A 21,973-nucleotide genomic window follows, 5' to 3' on the forward strand; every position below is an offset into this window, starting at 1 on the left:
AACCACCTCTATCTCCACAGAGGGCTGGCCATCTCTTCCCCATTTTGTGATGCCCAGCGCAGCAGTCTGGGAGCTGACCTTGTTAGTGAAGACAGAGGCAAAAAAATATTTCATATTCAGTGTTACGAGAATGAATTTGATCTACAATAGACAGTGAATGACTAATTTAAATTCTTGCTCTTATCAGTTGCTGTTTCTGTGGTGACCATTGTACTTTGAGAAGAATGGACTCAATGTACTTCATCTTCACCTTATTTGAACAGATCCTGTAGTGGCCATATACTGTTGCAACCAAAGACGCCCCCAGAAATTTTTGACATGCTACATCCTGTCAATCCCTGTGATGCCATCCCCACTGCAGCCACTGGCCCCACCACTTCACCTGCCAACTCTGCGCCATGCTGAGCCCTCACTTTCCAGCCTGCCCCACCCAGGTGCAGAGTCACTCCATATCCCTGAGAAGGGGGAACATGGGCCGTTCAAAGCGAGGCGAGACTGGGTAGGCCACTGGGGTGGGGGTGGGGGTGGGGGGAAACGTAGTGCAGGAACCAGTCCCACGGCAGCAGCAAGGAGGAGCAATGCTGGCTGCCAGAGCATCCACTCAAGTTTGGCCCCATGGCCCCTCATCATACACCTTCCCCAGCTGTCCACCATGGAACTGCCCAGGAAAAGTTCCCTGGAAAACTTTTTCAGCCAGTATGCTGCTCTTCTCAGGTCTCTCCATTACTGAGAACAGGTTGCTTCTTATAGCTCCCTTCAGACCTGGTTCTCAAGCAGCAATACCACTCACTCAATTTTGGCCCTGCTACCTCCCCTCTGTCATTATGACAGAGTGATCTGGGGGCCAAACCTGAGTGGTGCTGCAACCCCTCCCCATGCACCAGGTTACAATGCCACTCGCTCAGTTTTGGCCCCAACACTCCCTGTCACACCAGTGAGCCGTTGGGACCAAAACTGAGTGGACAGTGGGATGACCAGCACTGTTCCTCATGGCCATTGCCAATGGTACACACCGTGCGTAACGTATGTATGGCTGCAGGTACCACTGGTTGCAGCTACATGTGTGAAATTGTATGCAGATTATTTAGAATTAATTAGCATATTTGCAAATAATTTGCATATAACTGGTTTTCAAAAGAAATTGTGTAGATTTAGTGGTGCTGAATGGCTTTGGTTTGACAGCCCTGGTACATGAAGTCCTCTGTTAACATACAAGGCAGCAGCAGAACATGATTCCCAGGTACTCTGCTCTGCGAGTGTGTGTGAACCCTGATGTGGGAGAGTGACGGGGTGAGGGTGGGTTTCCAATAGGAATAATAGTTTTCATGTCCCATTAAGTTACTGGCCTCTTTCTGAGCCTGCCAATTAGTGATGGTGTATGTGATGTAGGAACTGGAACTGAAACCCATCAGACTCATCTTATAGTGGGCCACCAAAACATGCATTAGAGGAGAATAATTTTTAATTCCTGTTGATCTGGGCTAGATTCAAACTGATGTATAGGTGTTAAGCTCTGTACTTGATATATCAGTGCCCTGAGGCTTCCAATAAATGCTAATGTTACAAGTCCAAGAATTAGGCTTGTTTACTTGTATGGTGAGTTTCTTAAATCACATTCTGTCCATCTTGGAGCTTGCACAAGGTAGGATCCTCCACTGTCTATATTATGTAGACTTAACTTTTTATAATATATATAGATATAGCTAGCAAAGTCCTGCAAAAACTAAACTCTGGTGTGTGCCACAGCAGAGAGGTAAGATACGGTACAGAAAAGGGGAAAGAAACATAACATTAGTATAGTGCTTTCTCTAAGCTTATTATATTGGCACACCATGATACTCCCTTTACAGAGTCATATTTACAGTAGAACCATAGTTATATTTTCATGTCCCTTTATATAAATAAGAATTTTACCTTCTACATTTTAGAAAGTTGGGGGAGGGGGAAAATGAACAGGATAAAAACTCATTTCTGCTAATACTAAGAGCATGTGCAGAGTACAATAAGGAAGCTGCAGGAATTCTCTGTATTTTTCACATGTATTTTTAATAACTACTGTACTTCTTCTGTTGATAATTCTGTCTCACTTTGTAAGCCCCTGTATAACCACGAGGAGGAATCCCAATTTCCAGCATAGTTAAAATGGTAAAACTTTTAAATATAGACAGTTATATTGGTTCAAAAGAGTTTTTACTAGTATAGCTTTTCCTGTTCAACCAAGCTGAACAATCCAAACTGGTACAAAGCGCTGTATACCATCTTTTACCAGCATAACTATATTGATAAAAACCTACTTCTGAATGGTTCCTGCTGCAGCACAGGGAGCCCTCTGTAGCCCCACTGTCATGGGTATGAATGGGTGGGGCCAAAGCAGAGGGCCTGGGCGAGGACTGCAAGGAGGATGAGGAGAATGGGACACCAGCCCTGGGGGAGGCCACCACACTGGCCAGTGGCTCTTCCTCCTCCTCGCAGTTCTGGCCTGGGGTTTCTTCTCTATTATTCAAGTCCACACATTATCCAAATCCCTTCCTTTTCCAGCAGCACGAAATACATATTACCTCACCTCCTTACATTATACTTTATATTTTCATATAAGTACTTTGAGTCAAAATCTGCATTTCAGTTTGTCTTTGTACTGAAATCAATGAGTCACACCAAAAGCCATAATTTGGAACTCAGTATGTAGTGAATCCATTTGGCTCATAACCCAAAAGTGTGACTTTCCCTATAAAATTTATATTTGAGATTAATTATTTAAACTGTTGTCTGTTTGAGCCCTTCATGTGTGTTATGCTGATTCTGAAGTTACCACATGCACTCGGAAGGTAATTGTAGCTTAAAAAATGAAAGTTAGAAAATTATGCTTTAAGATTGAAGTGTGGTTCTGTCCTGTAAAACACTCTGTAAAAGTAACAGTGTCTGGTCCCAAAGTGTACCTTCTCTCAGTGATTTTCAGATCCAATGTGTTCAATTTACAAATAAATAGATTACTTTTTCTAGTTTCCATTCACATAACTTTAACCTGGAATCTGAAAGTTTTAAGTGTGAAAGGGGGTCAATTATGAATTTGCCAGGGTGCCAGTTAGATTTTAAAGCTGAAATCTAAAAAAGTAGTTTTGCCAATATATAATAGAATCCAAAGGATAACCCATTTTTATTGAGTCCAGGGAGCATTTGTTTACTAGTTTAATGCTGGGTTCTTTTAGATAGATAGGTAAAAATCAACAGTTCACCACTCAAAGGTAGACAACCAACTGTGACTACTATAAACACACAACAGACTTGCAATAATTATCACAGGCTAGAGCTGAGGCTTAGCCGTTATATCAAAGAACAGTGCAAGTTACTAAGATTTCTTATTACATTTATTTGTGATCAGCAATTCTCAATTCTTTAGGACCCAGCATATTTATCACACTTAGAAGGGTGCACTTGTCTTTACACCGCTTTGAAGAGTGCAGTTATATCTCTAACTAGTTTGGTCCAAAAGGGACAAGTTTAGAATATTAAAAGCAATTGCTTAAAACAATTCTTTTCAATCTCTCTTAGGCCAGTTTGCTTGGACTTATGAAGGAGTTAAAATCTAAAATATGATTATTGGAGGTCTCACTGGATGGTAAAGAGGACAAGGAGTACTTGTGGCACCTTAGAGACTAATTTATTTGGGCATTTTGGGCATAATTTATTTAATTTATTTTGGGCATAAGCTTTCATGGGCTAAAACCCACTTCAGCGGATGCATGCAGTGGAAAATACAGTAGGAAGATATATATACACACAGAGAACATGAAAAAAATGGGTGTTGCCATACCAACTATAAGGAGACTAATCTATTAAGTTGGGCTATTATCAGCAGGAGAAAAAACACTTTTGTAGTGATAATCAGGATGGCCCATTTCCAACAGTTGACAAGAAGGTGTGAGTAACAGTAGGGGAAAAATTAGCTTGGGGAAGTAGTTTTTACTTTATGTAATGACCCATCCACTCCCAATCTTTATTCAAGCCTAAATTAATGGTGTCCAGTTTGCAAATTAATTCCAATTCAGCAGTCTCTTGTTGGAGTCTGTTTTTGAAGTCTTTTTGTTGTAATATTGCCACTTTTAGGTCTGTAATCGAGTGATCAAAGAGATTGAAGTGTTCTCCAACTGGTTTTTGAATGTTATAATTCTTGACCTCTGATTTGTGTCCATTTATTCTTTTATGTAGAGACTGTCCAGTTTGGCCAATGTACATGGCAGATGGGTATTGCTGGCACATGATGGCATATATCACATTGGTAGATGTGCAGATGAACGAGCCTCTGATAGTGTGGCTGATGTGATTAGGCCCTATGATGGTGTCCCCTGAATAGATACGTGGACACAGTTGGCAATGGGCTTTGTTGCAAGGATAGGTTCCTGGTTAGTGGTTTTGTTGTGTGGTTGCTGGTGAGTATTTGCTTCAGGTTGGGGGGCTGTCTGTAAGCAAGGACTGGCCTGTCTCCCAAGATCTGTGAAAGTGAGGGATCGTCCTTCAGGATAGGTTGTAGATCCTTGATGCGCTGGAGAGGTTTTAGTTGGGGACTGAAGGTGACGGCTGTTGGCGTTCTGTTACTTTTTGTTAGGCCTGTCCTGGAGTAGATGACTTCTGGGTATTATTCTGGCTCTGTCAATCTGTTTCTTCACTTCAGCAGGTGGGTATTGTAGTTTTAAGAAAGCTTGATAGAGATCTTATAGGTGTTTGTCTCTGTCTGACGGATTGGAGCGGTTGTATCTTAGAGCTTGGCTGTAGACAATGGATCGTGTGATGTGGTCTGGATGAAAGCTGGAGGCATGTAGGCAAGTATAGCGGTCAGTAGATTTCCGGTATAGGGTGGTGTTTATGTGACCATCGCTCATTAGTACTGTAGTGTCCAGGAAGTGGATCTCTTGTGTAGACGGGCAACCACACACCACACAACAAAAACACCCAAATAAATTTGTTAGTCTCTAAGGTTCCACAAGTACGCCTCCTCCTCTTTTTTTTTTGCTGATACAGACTAACACGGCTACCACTCTGAAACCTGTCACTGGACAGTGTAGATTCATCAAGATAACCTACAGTTATTTATATTAAAGAATAGATGGGGAAATACAATCTGAAGAAGTGGAGTTTTTACCCATGAAAGCTTATGCCCAAATAAATCTGTTAGTCTTTAAGGTGCCACCAGACTCCTTGTTGTTTTTTTTCAGAGTAGTAGCCGTGTTAGTCTGTATTCGCAAAAAAGGAAAGGAGTACTAGTGGCACCTTAGAGACTATTTATTTGAGCTCAAATAAATTGGTTAGTCTAAGGTGCCACTAGTACTCCTTTTCTTGTTGTTTTTGTGGATACAGACTAATACGGCTACCCCCTGAATCTTTTAAATGAAATCTCACCACTTCTTATCACTTACTCTGGGATGGGGAAAGTCCTTTCCACATGGCTAGTCCAGGCTTTGGTAGCACTTGCCAGTCATCAGCCAGCCCCTGTTCACTGGGGAAGACTGCAGTGTAATGGCCACTCATCACAGGCAAGGGGGAAGGACCTGCTGTCTTTGCTTATCCCCAGGCTGCCCCTCTGCAGGCCTTCACCAAGGCCTGCAACCTGGGGGCTTATCAGGCTGGAGCTTCCCAGCTCCCTTTGCCCTTCCCTAGCGCTGCTCTACTCAGGCACCCTGTTCCCAGACAGCTAGCCATTCCCACTCCAGGCCTAGAGTGGGACTCCTCAGCTTCTGGCCCACAGCCCTCTTATAAGGGCCAGCTGGGCCCTAATTGAGTGGGCCACAGCTGTGGCTGCTTCCCCACAGCTTCCCACAGCTGTTCTCACTCCATTTCCCAGCCACAGCCCTCTCCAGGGCAGCTTTTAACCCCTGTTCTGTGGGAGTGGGGCCCCACTAAAGGCTGTTTTAAAGAGGACTGTATTTATTGTTTTCCATGTCTGCTGAAAGTAGGCAAGAAGTAATGAGCTTAATCTGCAGCCAGGGAGATTTAGGTTAGATATTAGGGAAATCTTTCAAGCTTTCAGGATAGTTAAGTACCGGAATGGGCTTCCAAGGGAGGCTGTGGAATCCCCATTGTTTTTAATAAATGATTAGAAAAACACCTGAAAAGTCGGTCTTGCTTCATGTCCTACATTTCTATGATTCTATGATTATCTTCAGTAACAAAGATTCTGTAAGTGGAACTTAATTAACAATTCTGATGACCATATGCAAGCCAGAAGGGAATCCAGCTTCCTCTCAAAAAACTGTGTTTGCCTTTGAGTCCTAACAAGAGTTGAAATAGGCTAAAAATAAAAACAATTAAAAGACAAGCAAATGTAATTTAACTAGGAAAGTAATGAATTCAAACAGGATGCATATTTGTTGAGTAAGATGTTGCCATTTTTTGCATAGTTGATTTTCTCATCATAAACTACACTTTACAAATATATGTCATAATGGCTGAATGTTATGAAATTCACACTTAGAACGGACACTTTATTTTACATAATGGCTTGTTTCTTCTTGGCCTTTTGGCCAGGTTTTCCTGTAGTGTCAGCTTTATATTTGTTGTTTCCTTTACGAAGGATTGTATCCTGTCCATGTAGGGAAGTGAACTCAGTGACCTATTAGATCTTTCAGATTTCTAACCAATTATAAATGAAAAATGCCCCATCACTAGGTGAGGTTAAATATGAGTGAGCAAGCCTTAAAATTGCATTTGTTACTATTTATTGATTTATGTCATATGTTCAATATTATTTAAACATCATTTTTATAAGTTTGTGCCCTAATAATTTTTATGATTTATTAATGATGTTAGTATTTTTATAAATCCCTTACAAATGTATGCCCCAAATCCACAGTTGAAGCCAAGTAGATGACTCCTTGTGTCTGCAAGGATTGGATCAAGACCTTAATACATTTCATGCTAACCTGCTTAGTGATTTCTATGATGTAAACCATTTATTTCTCTTCTCATTCGCAGATTGTAGCTTTACGTGAACAAAATGCACACATTCAAAGGAAAATGGCATCTGGAGAAGGGCCTGCTGAATCAGAACATATTGAAGGAATGGAGCCAGGGCAAAAGGTTCATGAAAAGGTATAAAACAATAGTTTTTTTTCCCCAGTAAGTCAAGGTAAAGAGAAATATTGAAACTAAAACTAACATAATAATCAGATTCAGATACTGGGCCCAGTTCTGGTCCATCAAGCAAACCCAGGTTGTTGGACCATAGCTGTAGAAAGTCCCCACCAGATGCCAGAGAAGGCTGGCACATCCCAGAACATGAACAGAACACTTGGGCCTCCTCCAGTGTGACTTTTATGTAGTCCTATCTGGAAATCAAAGTTTTTCCCTATAAGTGGAAACTCGGGGAAGGACAATGATGGTAAATGACAGGTTTCAGAGTAACAGCCGTGTTAGTCTGTATTCGCAAAAAGAAAAGGAGGACTTGTGGCACCTTAGAGACTAACCAATTGAGCTCATGCTCAAATAAATTGGTTAGTCTCTAAGGTGCCACAAGTACTCCTTTTCTTTTAATGATGGTAAAGTACACCATGAATCACTCTCTACTGGAAATTGCAGAAGACTCCATTAAAATCATTAAATGGGTCTCTGGGAGAACCAGTAGATCTATGAACTAGTAAATCAATAGACCCATTGCTCTGTTCCAGAATCTCATTTTTTCCTGCAGCTAATAGGAAGAAATGTGTAAAATGTGTGCGGATCTTCTCCTGCTTCAGACTTTCTGTTGGAATGCTTGCCTTACTTTCCACTTTCAAACCTTCCCTTATTACTTTCAAATGATGCACACTATCACCCCAAAAAACTACTAAATAATACCAGTAGTGCTTAGCACTGTCTCATGTTTTACATGTTCAAAATGCTTTATAAACAGTAAATTAATTCCCATGACATGCATGGGAAGTCAGTAGGTATGCATTACTGTTCTCATGTCTCAGATGGAGAAATTGGTGCAGTTAAAGTGAGTGTTTTGCCCAATGCCTCACAGGTGGCTTATATGAAAGCCAGTTTAGATCTTACGTTCTCAGTCCTTTGCTCAGGCCACCGGTGCTTGCCTCTCTCTGATGCTAAGTGAAGTCTTCTCAAAATTCTGTTTATTATATAGAGATTGATATTTAAAAGGAACTCATCAAATCTCCATTTTTGTGATTGTCCACAGGACTTAGACGTCTAGACACCTAATTGTGGTTGCAAGTATTGGTCTTAGAAAAATTAGAGGCTGCTTGTCAATATAAGGACTGCAGTCTTAAGGCATATTTGAATTCACTATTTAATGACTGGCTGAGTTGAGTCCTCAAAGCCCTATGACAGTTCCCACAGCAACTGTAATTCCTTTGTAGACCGTGAAATACAATCTCACATAATAGTTTCTGATAAACACATACTATAGTCCATTATGATTCCAATTATTCATTATTGTTTCGTAATTATAATTACATGAGAGGATCTCACCCTCTAAGTTGTAATGCCTAGTTGAGTTACCAGCAGATTTCTGTAGGATTATGAGACTATCATCATTCCTCAGTAACACCAGTAGTGCCCCTGGGAACCTGTCCTTGATAATTCTATCGCTAAATTGAAGGGAAGTTTGTGGTGATTTGAGTTCTCTGCTTCTGGTGGAGTTCACCCCTCTACGCAATCTATGCCTGAGAACACACATTCTGGGCCTCGTAAACACAGTTGTGAAGAGTACATTTTTTTCCTTTGCACCAAGCATTATTAATTTTCAAAATAATTTCTGAGGGACATCCTAGGACTCCTCTAAAAGATATTTATCCTCCTCTGATCCTCGTCCATATCAATTATGCAAACTGAAGACCATTCTAGTCTATCCATTTACAAAGAACAAGGTATAAGATTTTGCAGTTTGTGCACACTATATAAGATTATCTACCTAAAAGCTATAGTTATGAGAAAATATTTTTGTTTAAATGGAAAACAGATGAATAGTTCCTCTGCTTTTTTGAAAGTACAGCCGGTGCGGTGCATAGGATATTGCACAGGAGGAGGGTGGGAGGCAGAGTTTGTCGTAAGCCTGTTCTGGTATTGTTGGTACATCATTATTGACTGTATACTTACCAGAGGTTCCTTCCCGTGCATCAGGCTCGCCTGTGCTCAACTGTCAGGTCTGGCTGGACTGCGCTAAAGTCAAACATATCCTGGCTTGCTAAGCAGCTGGATCCCCCAGTCACCTGTCTCTATACTCCTCCTCGTCTTCCTCGTCCACCTCCTCCTCCTCACTGTTCATGTTGGGAGCCTGTGACTTGGGCTCCTCTATTCACTCTTGAGGTTGTGGGGGAATCTCTGGCAAGGATGGCATGCCACTTTTTGTAAAAGCAGGAGGTCTGCGGCTCCACACAAGATCGATTGTTGGCCTCCATTGCCTTCTGGTCCACCTGCCACAGCTTCTGGGCTTTCACACGGCACGCTGCTGATGCCTCTTGTAGCCCTTCTCCCGAGCAATCTGCTAGTAGATGTCAATGTTTCTACAGCTGGGTCTACACAGCCTCTTCTCCCCACACTCCCAGGAGATCCAACACCTCCTATGTACTCCAGGCTGGAGCGCCTCTGCAGTGTGTAGTCAGCATGGTCTGCTGGGCAATTGCACACAACAGTGTAGAGCTGCTAGGTGTGCTTGCCAAGCCGGCAACCAGGAAAAGGAATTTCAAAAATGTGCAGTGTTTTAAAGGGGAGGGGAGGCTTCCTGTACACCTGGCCTCTAGGCAGTGGAGTTCACAACAGTGACCAGAGCAGTCCCTATGGGACATTGTGGGACAATTCCTGGAGGCCAGCAACAGTCAATATGAGTAACGTACCATCTATGCTGATGGACTACATCGATCTAACTACATCAACCTTGACTCTACACTTCTTGGGGAGGTGGTGTTATTAAGTCAGTGTAGCTGGGCCATTACATAGGTGGGAGTTAAATTTAAGTGTAGACGCATCCACAGCTAGGTCAATGTAAGCTGCCTTGTGTCACCCTAACTGTGTAGTGTGGACCAGGCCTTAGTGAGATCACAACTGGAATACTATGTCCAGTTCTCATGTCCACACTTTAAAAAGGATGTTGAAATATTGGAAAGGATTCAGAAAAGACCTACAAGAATGATTTGAGGTCTGGAAAAAAAGCCTTATACTGAGAGCCTTAAGAAGCTCAGTCTATTTAGTTTATCCAGAAGAAGGTTTAGGTTTATCCAATTACAGTCTACAGGTACCTATTTGGGAAATAGATTTCTGATAGTAGATGACTCTTTAATCTAATAGAAAAAGACATAACTAGATCCACTGGTTGGTAGCTCAAGCTAGACATATTCAGACTAGAAACATATTTTAACAGTGAGGGCAATTAACCTCTGGAGCAACTTACCCAAAGATATGCTGAATTCTCCATCACTTGACATTTTTAAAGCAAGATTGGATATTTTTCTAAAAGATATATAATAGCTCAAGCAAAAATAACAGGCTTGATGCAAAGTGCATGAGATTCTTTGGCTTGTGTTATGTATGAGGTCAGACTAGATGATCATTATGGTCACTTCTGGCCTGAAAGTCTATAAATCTATATACTCCTACTCAATAAATAGCCAAACTATGATTTTCAAGTTTTGTAGGCAATGGGTATTATAACTAGGGCTGTTAATTGCACTGTTAAACAATAATAGAATACATTTATTTAAATATTTTTGGATATTTTCTACATTTTCAAATATATTGATTTCAGTTATAACACAAAATACAAAAAGTACTTTAGATTTATTTTTATTACAAATATTTACACTGTAAAAAAAACAAAAGAAATAGTATTTTTCAATTCCCCCATTACAAGTACTGTAGTGCAATCTCTTTATCATGAAAGTTGAACTTACAAATGTAGAATTATGTACAAAAAAACGCTGCATTCAAAAATAAAACAATGTAAACCTTTAGAGCCTACAAGTCCACTCAGTCCTACTTCATGTTCAGCCAATCACTTAGACAAACAAGTTTGTTTACATTTGCAGGAGATAATGCTGCCTGCTTCTTGTTTACAATGTCACCTGAAAGTGAGAACTGGTGTTCGCATGGCACTGCCTTCACAAGATATTTATGTGCCAGATGTGCTAAAGATTCATCTGTCCCTTCATGCTTCAACCACCATTGCAGAGGACATGTGTCCATGATGATGATAGGTTCTGCTTGATAATGATCCAAAACACTGCGGACCAATTCATGTTCATTTTCATCATCTGAGTCAAATGCCACCAGCAGAAGGTTGATTTTCTTTTTTGGTGGTTCAGGTTCTGTAGTTTCCGTATTGGAGTGTTGCTCTTTTAAGACACCTGAAAGCATGCTCCACACCTCATCCCTCTCAGCTTTTGGAAGGCACTTCAGATTCTTAAACCTTATGTCAAGTGCTGTATCTATCTTTAGAAATCTCACATTGGTACCTTCTTTGCGTTTTGTTAAATCTGCAGTGAAAGTGTTCTTAAGATGAACAACGTGCTTGGTCATCATCCGAAACTGCTATAACATGAAATATATGGCAGAATGTGGGTAAAATAGAGCAGGAAGCATACAATTCTCTCCCTTCCCCCCCCCCCCCAAGGAGTTCAGTCACGAATTTAATTAAAGCATTATTTTTTTTAATGCGCATCATCAGCATGGAACCTCTGGAATGGTGGCCGAAACATGAAGGGGCATACAAATATTTACCATATCTGGCACGTAAATACCTTGCAATGCAGGCTACAAAAGTGACATGTGAACGTCTGTTCTCACTTTCAGATGACATTGTAAATAAGAAGCAGGCAGCATTATCTCCAGTAAATGTAAACAAATGTGTTTGTCTTAGCAGTTGGCCGAACAAGAAGTAGGACTGAGTGGACTTGTAGGTGCTAAAGTTTTATGTTGTTTTATTATTGAATGCAGTTATGTAACAAAAAAAAATCTACACTTGTAAGTTGCACTTTCACGAAAAGAGATTTCACTACAGTACTTGTATGAGGTGAATTGAAAAATAATGTTTCTTTTGTTTATCGCTTTTACAGTGTAAATATTTGTAATAAAAAGAATAATATAAAGTGAGCACTGGACACTTGGTATTCTGTGTTGTAATTGAAGTCAATATATTTGAAAATGTAGAAAAACATCTAAAAATATTTTTAAAATTTCAATTGAGATTCTATTGTTTAACAGAGCGATTAATCGCAATTAATTTTTTTATCACGACTAATTTTTTTGAGTTAATCGCATGAGTTAACTGCGATTTGTCAACAGCCCTAATTATAATTATTCAGAGCAGTTGGTCCTTAGGATGGGACTTAGAAGTATTTTAGTTATCCTTTATCATAGATCCAGCCACCACAGCAGTTGGCAAGAATAACAATTAAATAAATATTTTGAAGCTTAACATGAATACTGGATTGCTTGACATAAAAACAAAGGAAAAACACTTAGAGATATAGTTGGAATTTTGTGTAATCAGATTACAAATATAGGAACATGTATAGTATGGTGCAGGGATCGGCAACCTTTGGCAAGCGGCCTGTCAGGAAAGCTGCTGGCGGGCCGGGCCAGTTTGTTTACCTGCAGCGTCCGCAGGTTCGGCCGATCGCAACTCCCACTGTCCGAGGTTCACCGTTCCAGGACAATGGGGGCTGCGGAAAGTGGCGCGGGCTGAGGGATATGCTGGCCACTGCTTCCCACAGCCCCCATAGGCCTGGAACAGTGAACCACGGCCAGTGGGAGCTGCAATTGATCGAACCAGAGGATGCTGCAGATAAACAAACCATCCCGGCCTGCCAGCAGCTTTCCCTGACGGGTCACGTGCCAAAGGTTGCCGGTCCTTGGTATAGTGCATGATTTTCAACTGCAGAACAACCTGTGGAGTAACAGTAACTGGCTGTAACAGTAGTTTTACAAGAGTATAAAACACTCTATCTGTCCTATTTACTGACAACTAGATCTGCAATTCATATGTGTTAAGCCCAAACTGATTCTGGAAAACTTCAAAGTGCAACAAGAGATCAATGTCTAACTTGCAGAACTAACAAAGGAAGAACATTTTGAAATGGTGAAGATGCGCTTCATTGATAGAAGAGCATGTGCTTGTCAACATAATTAGTTCACCTCAACGAGAGACAGAAGCTATGGTGGTGGGAGAGCGGTTCCCGCCACGATAGCATGGTGTAGAATCATAGCATCATAGAATATTAGGGTTGGAAGTGACCTCAGGAGGTCATCTAGTCCAACCCCCTGCTCAAAGCAGGACCAACACAAACTAAATCATCCCAGCCAAGGCTTAGTCAAGCCAGGCCTTAAGGCTTAGTCAAGCCAGGCCTTAAAAACCTCTAAAGATGGAGATTCCACCACCTCCCTAGGTAATCCATTCCAGTGCTTCACCACCCTCCGAGGGAAATAGTGTTTCCTAATATCCAGTCTAGACCTCCCCCACTGCAACTTGAGACCATTGCTTCTTGTTCTGTCATCTGCCACCACTGAGAACAGCCTAGCTCCATCCTCTTTGGAACCCCCCTTCAGGTAATTGAAGGCTGCTACTAAATTCCCCCTCACTCTTCTCTTTTGCAGACTAAATAACCACAGTTCCCTCAGCCTCTCCTTGTATGTCATGTGCCCCAGCCCCCTAATCATTTTTGTTGCCCTCTGCTGGACTCTCTCCAATTTGTCCACATCCCTTCTGTAGTGGGGGGACCAAAAGTGGATGCAGTACTCCAGATGTGGCCTCACTAGTGCCGAATAGAGGGGAATAAATCACTTCCCTCAATCTGCTGGCAATGCTCCTACTAATACAGTCCACTATAGAATCATAGAATATCAGGGTTGGAAGGGACCTCAGGAGGTCATCTAGTCCAACCCCCTGCTCAAAGCAGGACCAATCCCCAACTAAATCATCCCAGTCAGGGCTTTGTCAAGCCTGACCTTAAAAACTTCTATGGAAGGAGATTCCACCACCTCCCTAGGTAACACATTCCAGTGTTTCACCACCCTCCTAGTGAAAAAGTTTTTCCTAATAACCAACCTAAACCTCCCCCACTGCAACTTGAGACCATTACTCCTCGTTCTATCATCTGCTACCACTGAGAACAGTCTAGATCCATCCTCTTTGGAACCCCCTTTCAGGTAGTTGAAATCAGCTGTCAAATCCCCCCTCATTCTTCTCTTCCGCAGACTAAACAATCCCAGTTCCCTCAGCCTCTCCTCATAACTCATGTATGCCAGGCCCCGAATAATTTTTGTTGCCCTCCACTGGACTCTTTCGAGTTTTTTCACATCCTTCTTGTAGTGTGGGGCCCAAAACTGGACACGGTACTCCAGATGAAGCCTCACGAATGTCGAATAGAGGGGAACGATCACGTCCCTCGATCTGCTGGCAATGCCCCTACTTATACATCCCCAAATGCCATTGGCCTTCTTGGCAACAAGGGCACACTGTTAACTCATATCCAGTTTCTCGTCCACTTTAACCCCTAGGTCATTTTCTGCACAACTGCTGCCTAGCCATTCGGTCCCTATTCTGTAGCAATGCATGGGATTCTTCTGTCCTAAGTGCAGGACCCTACACTTGTCCTTGTTGAACCTCATCAGATTTCTTTTTGGCCCAATCCTCTAATTTGTCTAGGGCCCTCTGTATCCTATCCCTCCCTCCATCTTATCTACCTCTCCTCCCAGTTTAGTGTCCTCTGCAAACTTGCTGAGGGTGCAATCCACACCATCCTCTGGATCTTAATGAAGATATTGAACAAAACCGGCCCAAGGACTAACCTCTGGGGTACTCCACTTGATACTGGCTGCCAACTAGACATGGAGCCATTGATCACTACCCGTTGAGCCCGACAATGTAGTCAGCTTTCTATTCACCTTATGGCCCATTCATCCAGCCCATACTTCTTTAACTTGCTGTCATTAATACTGTGGGAGACCGTGTCAAAAGCTTTGCTAAAGTCAAGGAACAACATGTCCACTGCTTTCCCCTCATCCACAGAGCCAGTTATCTCGTCATAGAAGGCAATTAGATGAGTCAGGCATGACTTGCCCTTGGTGAATCCATGCTGACTGTTCCTGATCACTTTCCTCTCCTCTAAGTGCTTCAGAATGGATTCCTTGAGGACCTGCTCCATGATTTTTCCAGGGACTGAGGTGAGGCTGACTGGCCTGTAGTTCCCAGGATTCTCCTTCTCTTTTTTAAAGATGGGCACTGCATTAGCCTTTTTCCAGTCGTCTGGGACCTCCCCCGATTGCCATGAGTTTTCAAAGATAATGGCCAATGGCTCTGCAATCACATCTGCCAACTCCTTTAGCCCTCTCAGATGCAGCGCGTCCGGCCCCATGGACCTGTGGTCGTCCAGCTTTTCTAAATAATCCCGAACCACTTCTTTCTCCACAGAGGGCTGGTCACCTCCCCGCCGTGCTGTGCTGCCCAGTGCAGTAGTCTGGGAGCTGACCTTGTTTGTGAAGACAGAGGCAAAAAAAGCATTGAGTACTTCAGCTTTTTCCACATCCTCTGTCACTAGGTTGCCTCCCACATTCAGTAAGGGGCCCACACTTTCCTTGACTTTCTTCTTGTTGCTAACATACCTGAAGAAACCCTTCTTGTTACTCTTAACACCTCTTGCTAGCTGCAACTCCACGTGTGATTTGGCCTTCCTGATTTCACTCCTGCATGCCCGAGCAATATTTTTTTACTGTTCCCTGGTCATTTGTCCAATCTTCCACTTCTTGTAAGCTTCTTTTTTGTGTTTAAGATCAGCAAGGATTTCACTGTTAAGCCAAGCTGGTCGCCTGCCATATTTACTATTCTTTCTACACATCGGGATGGTTTGTCCCTGTAACCTCAATAAGGATTCTTTAAAATACAGCCAGCTCTCCTGGACTCTTTCCCCCCTCGTGTTATTCTCCCAGGGGATCCTGCCCATCAGTTCCCTGAGGTTGTCAAAGTCTGCTTTTCTGAAGTCCAGGGTCCGTAGGCTCTCCTTTCTTCCCTGTGTCAAGATCCTGAACTCGACCATCTCATGGTCACTGCCTCCCAGGTTCCCATCCACTTTTGCTTCCCCTACTAATTCTTCCCAGTTTGTGAGCAGCAGGTCAAGAAGAGCTCTGCCCCTAGTTGGGTCCTCCAGCACTTGCACCAGGAAATTGTCCCCTACACTTTCCAAAAACTTCCTGGATTGTCTGTGCACCGCTGTGTTGCTCTCCCAGCAGATATCAGGGTGATTGAAGTCTCCCATGAGAACCAGGGCCTGCGATCTGGTAACTTCTGTCAGTTGCTGGAAGAAAGCCTCGTCCACCTCATCCCCCTGGTCTGGTGGTCTATAGCAGACTCCCACCACAGCATCACACTTGTTGCTCACACTTCTAAACTTAATCCAGAGACTCTCAGGTTTTTCTGCAGTTTCATACCGGAGCTCTGAGCAGTCATACTGCTCCCTTACATACAATGCAACTCCCCCACCTTTTCTGCCCTGCCTGTCCTTCCTGAACAGTTTTTTTCCATCCATGACAGTACTCCAGTCACGTGAGTTATCCCACCAAGTCTCTGTTATTCCAATTCACTATACCATTGGCCTTCTTGGCAACAAGGGCACGCTGATGACTCATATCCAGCTTCTCATCCACTGTAATTCCCAGGTCCTTTTGTGCAGAACTGCTGCTTAGACAAGTCAGTCCCCAGCCTGTAGCAGTGCATGGGATTCTTCCTTCCTAAGTGCAGAACCTCATCAGATGGTCCTTGTTGAACCTCATCAGATTTCTTTTGGCCCAATCCTCCAGTTTGTTTAGGTCACTCTGGACCCTATCCCTACCCTCCATCATATCTACCTCTCCCCCCCAGGTTAGTGTCATCTGCAAACTTGATGAGGTGCAATTAATCCCATCATCCAAAGCATTGATAAAGTTGTTGAACAAAACCAGCCCCAGAACCGACCCCTGGGGCACTCTGCTTGATATTGGCTGCCAACTAGACAATGAGCCATTGCTCACTACCCGTTTAGCCCGACAATCTAGCCAGCTTTCTATCCACCTTATAGTCCATTCATCCAATCCACACTTTTTTAATTTGCTGGCAAGAATACCATGGGAGACCATATCAGAAGCTTTGCTAAAGTCAAGATATATCACATCCACCACTTTCCTCATATCAATAGAGCCAGTTATCTCATCATAGAAGGCAATCAGGTTGTTCAGGCATGACTTAGAATATCAGGGTTGGAAGGGACTTTAGGAAGTCATCTCGTCTGACCCCCTGCTCAAAGCAGGACCAATCCCCAATTTTTGCCCCAAATGGCCTCCTCAAGGATTGAACTCACAACCCTGGGTTTAGCAGACTAATGCTCAAACCGCTGAGCTATCCCTCCCCGCTTGGTGAATCCACGTTGACTGTTCCTGATCACCTTCCTCTCCTTCAAGTGCTTCAAAATGGATTCCTTGAAGACCTGCTCCATGATTTTGCCAGGGACTGAAGTGAGGCTGACAGGTCTGTAGTTCTCTGGGTTCTCTGTTTTCCCTTTTTAAAATATGGGCACTATATTTGCCTTTTTTCCAGTCATCCAGGACCTCCCCTGGTCGCCATGAATTTTCAAAAGATAATGGCCAATGGCTCTGAAATCACATCAGCCAACTCCCTCAGCATCCTTGGATACATTAGATCTGGACCCATGGACTTGTGCATGTCCAGCTTTTCTAAATAGTCTTTAACCTGTTATTTCACAACTGAGGGCTGCTCACCTGTTCCCCATACTGTGCTGCCCAGTGCAGCAGTCTGGGAGCTGCCTTTGCTTAACTTTAAGGTTTTATTTAAGTGCCATTGAAGTCAATGGGAGTCAAACTAGTGGAAACTTAATCATGTGCTAAGTACTATGCTGAATCAGGGCCTTTGTTCCCAGAAGATGCACTGCTTTTATTTTAACACTTTATTGCTTGAGGTCTTGTCCACTTCTGAGCACTAATGCAATATGAAACTTGAACATCAGTGCCAGTGAGCTAAATATTACCATTTCATACATTAGTATGTATCCACAGCCTTCTAACCAGCAGGCCTGTTCTATAAGGGCATGTCTACTATAAGGGCAAGGTGCCGCTGCAGCATGTCTGGTGAAGACACTCTATGCCGATGGGAGAGAACTCTCTCGTTGGCATAATGAAACCACCTTCGCGAATGGCAGAAGTGATATCAGTGGAAAAAGTTCTCCCGCTGACATAGCGTTGTGCACACAAGTGCTTATGTCGGCATAACTTATGTCACTCAGTGGGATGGTTTATTCACACCAGTGAGTGACAAATTGTGCCAACATAAGATTCCTGAAGGGAAACAAGCTATTCTAGTATAATCACAGTTATACCAGTGTAGCTTAATGCACGCTAGGGACTTGTACAACTATTACTACAGTGGGATAGTTAAAGCGCTATAACTTCTTTATGTAGACAAGCCCTATTCACCTGAGATAAACAGTATGCCAACTTTTTCCGACCAAATCAGTGCTGTAGATAATTTTTGTATTCACTGAACAACTATGGACAAATGCTTACTCAAAGTATATCTGGTGTTCACATTTAATTTAAGTTGAGGAGTAGAATTTTTCCCTTTAGCCAGACATCCCCACATTTCAGCAGTTTAATCAGCGGCAAATAACATCTGCATTTCAAAATCAGTGAGAAAACTGTCCAGCTGCTTATGGACTCTTATACCTTATTCCAAGTATATTAATCCTAGTAAAAAAAAACATGTTCTTTCATAGCAGTGGGAATAAAATATGTTTTGCCAAAACAAACTCAAGGAGTGGACTAACAATGCTCTCAGTATTTGTATATCAAATAAAATTAAAAGGAATTTTTGGATTAATATAATAAATTCAAGAGCTTTCTTTAACATGTTGACAGCAGCATCTGCCTTATTTTTGGACTTTCCTAACACCACTTGTGTTGCTCCTGGCTACCACGTGGTTTTGATTCCACATGGGGATTCTACTGCTCGGAAAACTACATTAAGGTCATGTTTACACTAGGACTTATGTCAACAAAAGTTTTGTCGTTCAGGACTGTGAATAAAACACCACCCTCAGTGACATACGTTTTGCCGGCATAAGTGCTTGTGTGCACAACGCTATGTCAGTGGGAGGCTCACTCTCCCACCAACATGACTACCGCCACTCGTTGAGCTGCTTTTATTATATCAACAGGAGAGCTCTCTCCCATTGGCACAATGTGGTTACACTAGCACTGTTACAGCCGCACAGCTGTAAGCTTGTAAGTGTAGACATGGCCTAAGAATTCTTTGTCGCCACATTTTAGTCAGCCAACTTATTTCATATCTGCTCCTTTGCTGTGTGTTGCCAGCTATGGTGTTTTGACTTCAGCTAGCAGCATAACAGAATAGCAGAGAATGGAGTGAAAGCAGGGCATATGGAGTCCTTATCTGGAGGACAAGAAGAGCAGTTCATGAAGGGGACATATAGGGAGTTACCACTGACCTTCAAGGGTTGATTGTAACTTGGAGAAAGTTTGCTTCGAGGTGTTTTGTCATTATTTTGCTATTTATTGAGTGCAATCAGTACGCTTGATGTATAAAACATAGTGGGAGGCATGAACCTTGCCTCAAAGAGTTCACATTCTAAATTAGACAGATAATACACTTCAGACACAAAATAGAGTTGATAATCAGATGGAGGGTTCGTCTCAAAGCAGTGCAGATGTCTTTTTGAATTTTAAAATTAACTACTTCCTTTGGTGGATTCATACTGGTAAGCTTCATTGTAGAAGTATGTGTCTGAGGAGGATTTAAATGGCGAGACTGATTGTTTGGCACACATGTAGAGGTAAGGAGTTCCAAGTGTAAAGGAAGAAGGCTACAGAAGCGAAACCAATAATTCTTGGCCAGTCCTCAAAATTCTACCTTAAAGAATCTTTCGTAAGATATCATGTGTGTGTTTTAGTGAAGGGTAGGGACTATGTGTGTATGTATGGTGTATATTTGATGGTGTGGTTATGGAGGTTTTTATTGGCAAGAGATTGGGATGGACGTATTACTCACAAGTGGCGCATTCACTATATAAATAAACTTTTCAGTCAAATCCCTTTTGTTTCCCAAGAAATCAACTCTTTCCCCCATCTCTTTCCCCTTTCCCTATCCCACAGAAATCTATATATACTGTATACCCCACACCCCAGTAACATAATGTCTCTTTCTTACTATCTGGGCTAGGGAGCCTGGAGTTTAGATTTCAAACTAAATGATGGCTAACAGCTTGGATAGCTGAGCTTCACTGGATGATATGGTGCAAGAGAGAGGCCCTAAGCTTATTACTTCTCTTGCTGAACTGGTGAGACTACTAGAGAGGAGCAGTTGGTCAGAGCAGGTAGGTTTTGTTGCTTGTGGGACTTTGTTTTGTGAGTTGAGCAGCTCTTGCTTTGGGGAATCAGAAGGTGCTGTTCTATCTCTTCTGAATAAGCTTTCAGAAATGACTTCAACACATAGCCAGTAGTGAGAGGGGGAGAAGTACTCTGGTGAAGGTAAGCAGTCTGGGAGTGGGATGGAATAGTCTGGTCCAGTAGCTCAAAGATGGGACCAGCAATGAGGGAAAATGCCCATCTATCAAGCAACCCATTTTATTTCTGAAAGGAGCATTTAGGAGCATAGTAAGGCGGAAGCTCACAGGTATCAGAAGGAAAAACAGCAGATTGGAGCTGAGAGGTGGACAGAGGTAGTTACCTGAAGCCTTGAAGGTGAGGATAAAAAACTTGAGCTTAATATAGAAGGTGAGAGGAAAATAAAGGAGTGGTTTGAAGAGAGAAGTGAAACAGAGTATTGGGAAAGGAAGATGATTTTAGCAACAGTGTTTGTGATCTTGAAAGAAAAGAAAAAGGTTCAGATAGAAGAAGGTTCATTTGTCAGAATGTGAATAGATTATTGAAGTTGTGAGAGAATTCTTAGAAACTGGAGAGAGGAGGAGAACTGTTGCTGAATGCGGTTCCAGTACAGTGAAGACAGAAGGCTTCCATTCATAAGAAGACGAACAGTCTCCAAGAAGTGTTTGAGACACATCAGGTATAGTGCTACTATTTTGGGGTATAGTCTTTTTCAAAGTTCTGTTTTATACTGCGATTTACTGGTTCTGCTCTTATTGTTTTTGTCCACAGTACAGTTATCACTTCCATTTGCGCTGCTATATTGCCTATACTTTGCAGCTGTTCATCTGGATTAACATCATATACTTCTTTTTAGATCTGTCTTTCTTGTGCTTCAGATACTCAGGCTGATTAAGGACTCCAGCATTCCGTACTACAATTAGAATGGCGGTTATACAATGGTCTTGAAAAGATGGTGTGATGGTAAAGCACAAGGGTGGGAGTCAGGAGACTTGTGTTCTATTCCATCTTTGCCACAGACTTCCAGTATGATATTGTGTAAGTCTCCTAGGCTCAATTTTTTAAAAATGAGCTCTAATTTTGGGCTTCCTTATTTGAACCCCTAGGGACTGACTTTTAGAGGTGCTGAGAGCCCACAGCTCCAGTTGAATTCAGTGGGACTTCCAGATGCTCATTCTCAGTACCCCTGAAAAACAAAAATAAAAACAAAGTAGGTATATCCATTTGGGCACCCAAAAATTGAAATACCCACAAATACATGCAGGGCTTTGGCGCGGAGCCTGGAGCTGGAACGCGGAGCAATGGAGCTGCAGGTTTTTGCCCGGAGCTGGAGCGGAACCAGAGCACAGAAAACCTTGACTGCTCCACTGCTCCAGTTTTTTTTTTCATTTTCAATCCAAAATGAATGATATTTAGCAAGAAAGTCCTAAAGGTGCCAAAAAGTTTCAGATTGTATAACGATTGATATTAGCATCTACTTTACCACTTTTATTCTCGCTTCTGCCAAAATCAAGATTTAATGTACAGATACAAAATTACAAAGTTTTTTGGAGATATGTTTTATTAAAGAATCAGATAATTATCAGACATCCGGCAACACTGCTGA

The 21,973-nt window shown here is 42.3% G+C and overlaps 1 protein-coding gene across 7 annotated transcripts in view; it reads left to right on the plus strand.

Annotated features, from left to right (window-relative positions):
• The window catches only part of PPFIA2 (PPFI scaffold protein A2), a 614,806-nt gene that overhangs the window by 432,476 nt on the left and 160,357 nt on the right, over nucleotides 1-21,973 (plus strand). For all 7 annotated transcript variants that reach the window (XM_048835681.2, XM_048835683.2, XM_048835680.2 and 4 more), the window contains one exon: nucleotides 6,967-7,083. In XM_048835681.2, coding sequence (XP_048691638.1) covers nucleotides 6,967-7,083 — 117 coding nt within the window. The remainder of the gene's footprint in view (nucleotides 1-6,966; nucleotides 7,084-21,973) is intronic.

This window comes from Caretta caretta, chromosome 1, assembly GCF_965140235.1.
Source record: "Caretta caretta isolate rCarCar2 chromosome 1, rCarCar1.hap1, whole genome shotgun sequence".
NCBI classification, from domain to species: Eukaryota; Metazoa; Chordata; order Testudines; family Cheloniidae; genus Caretta; species Caretta caretta.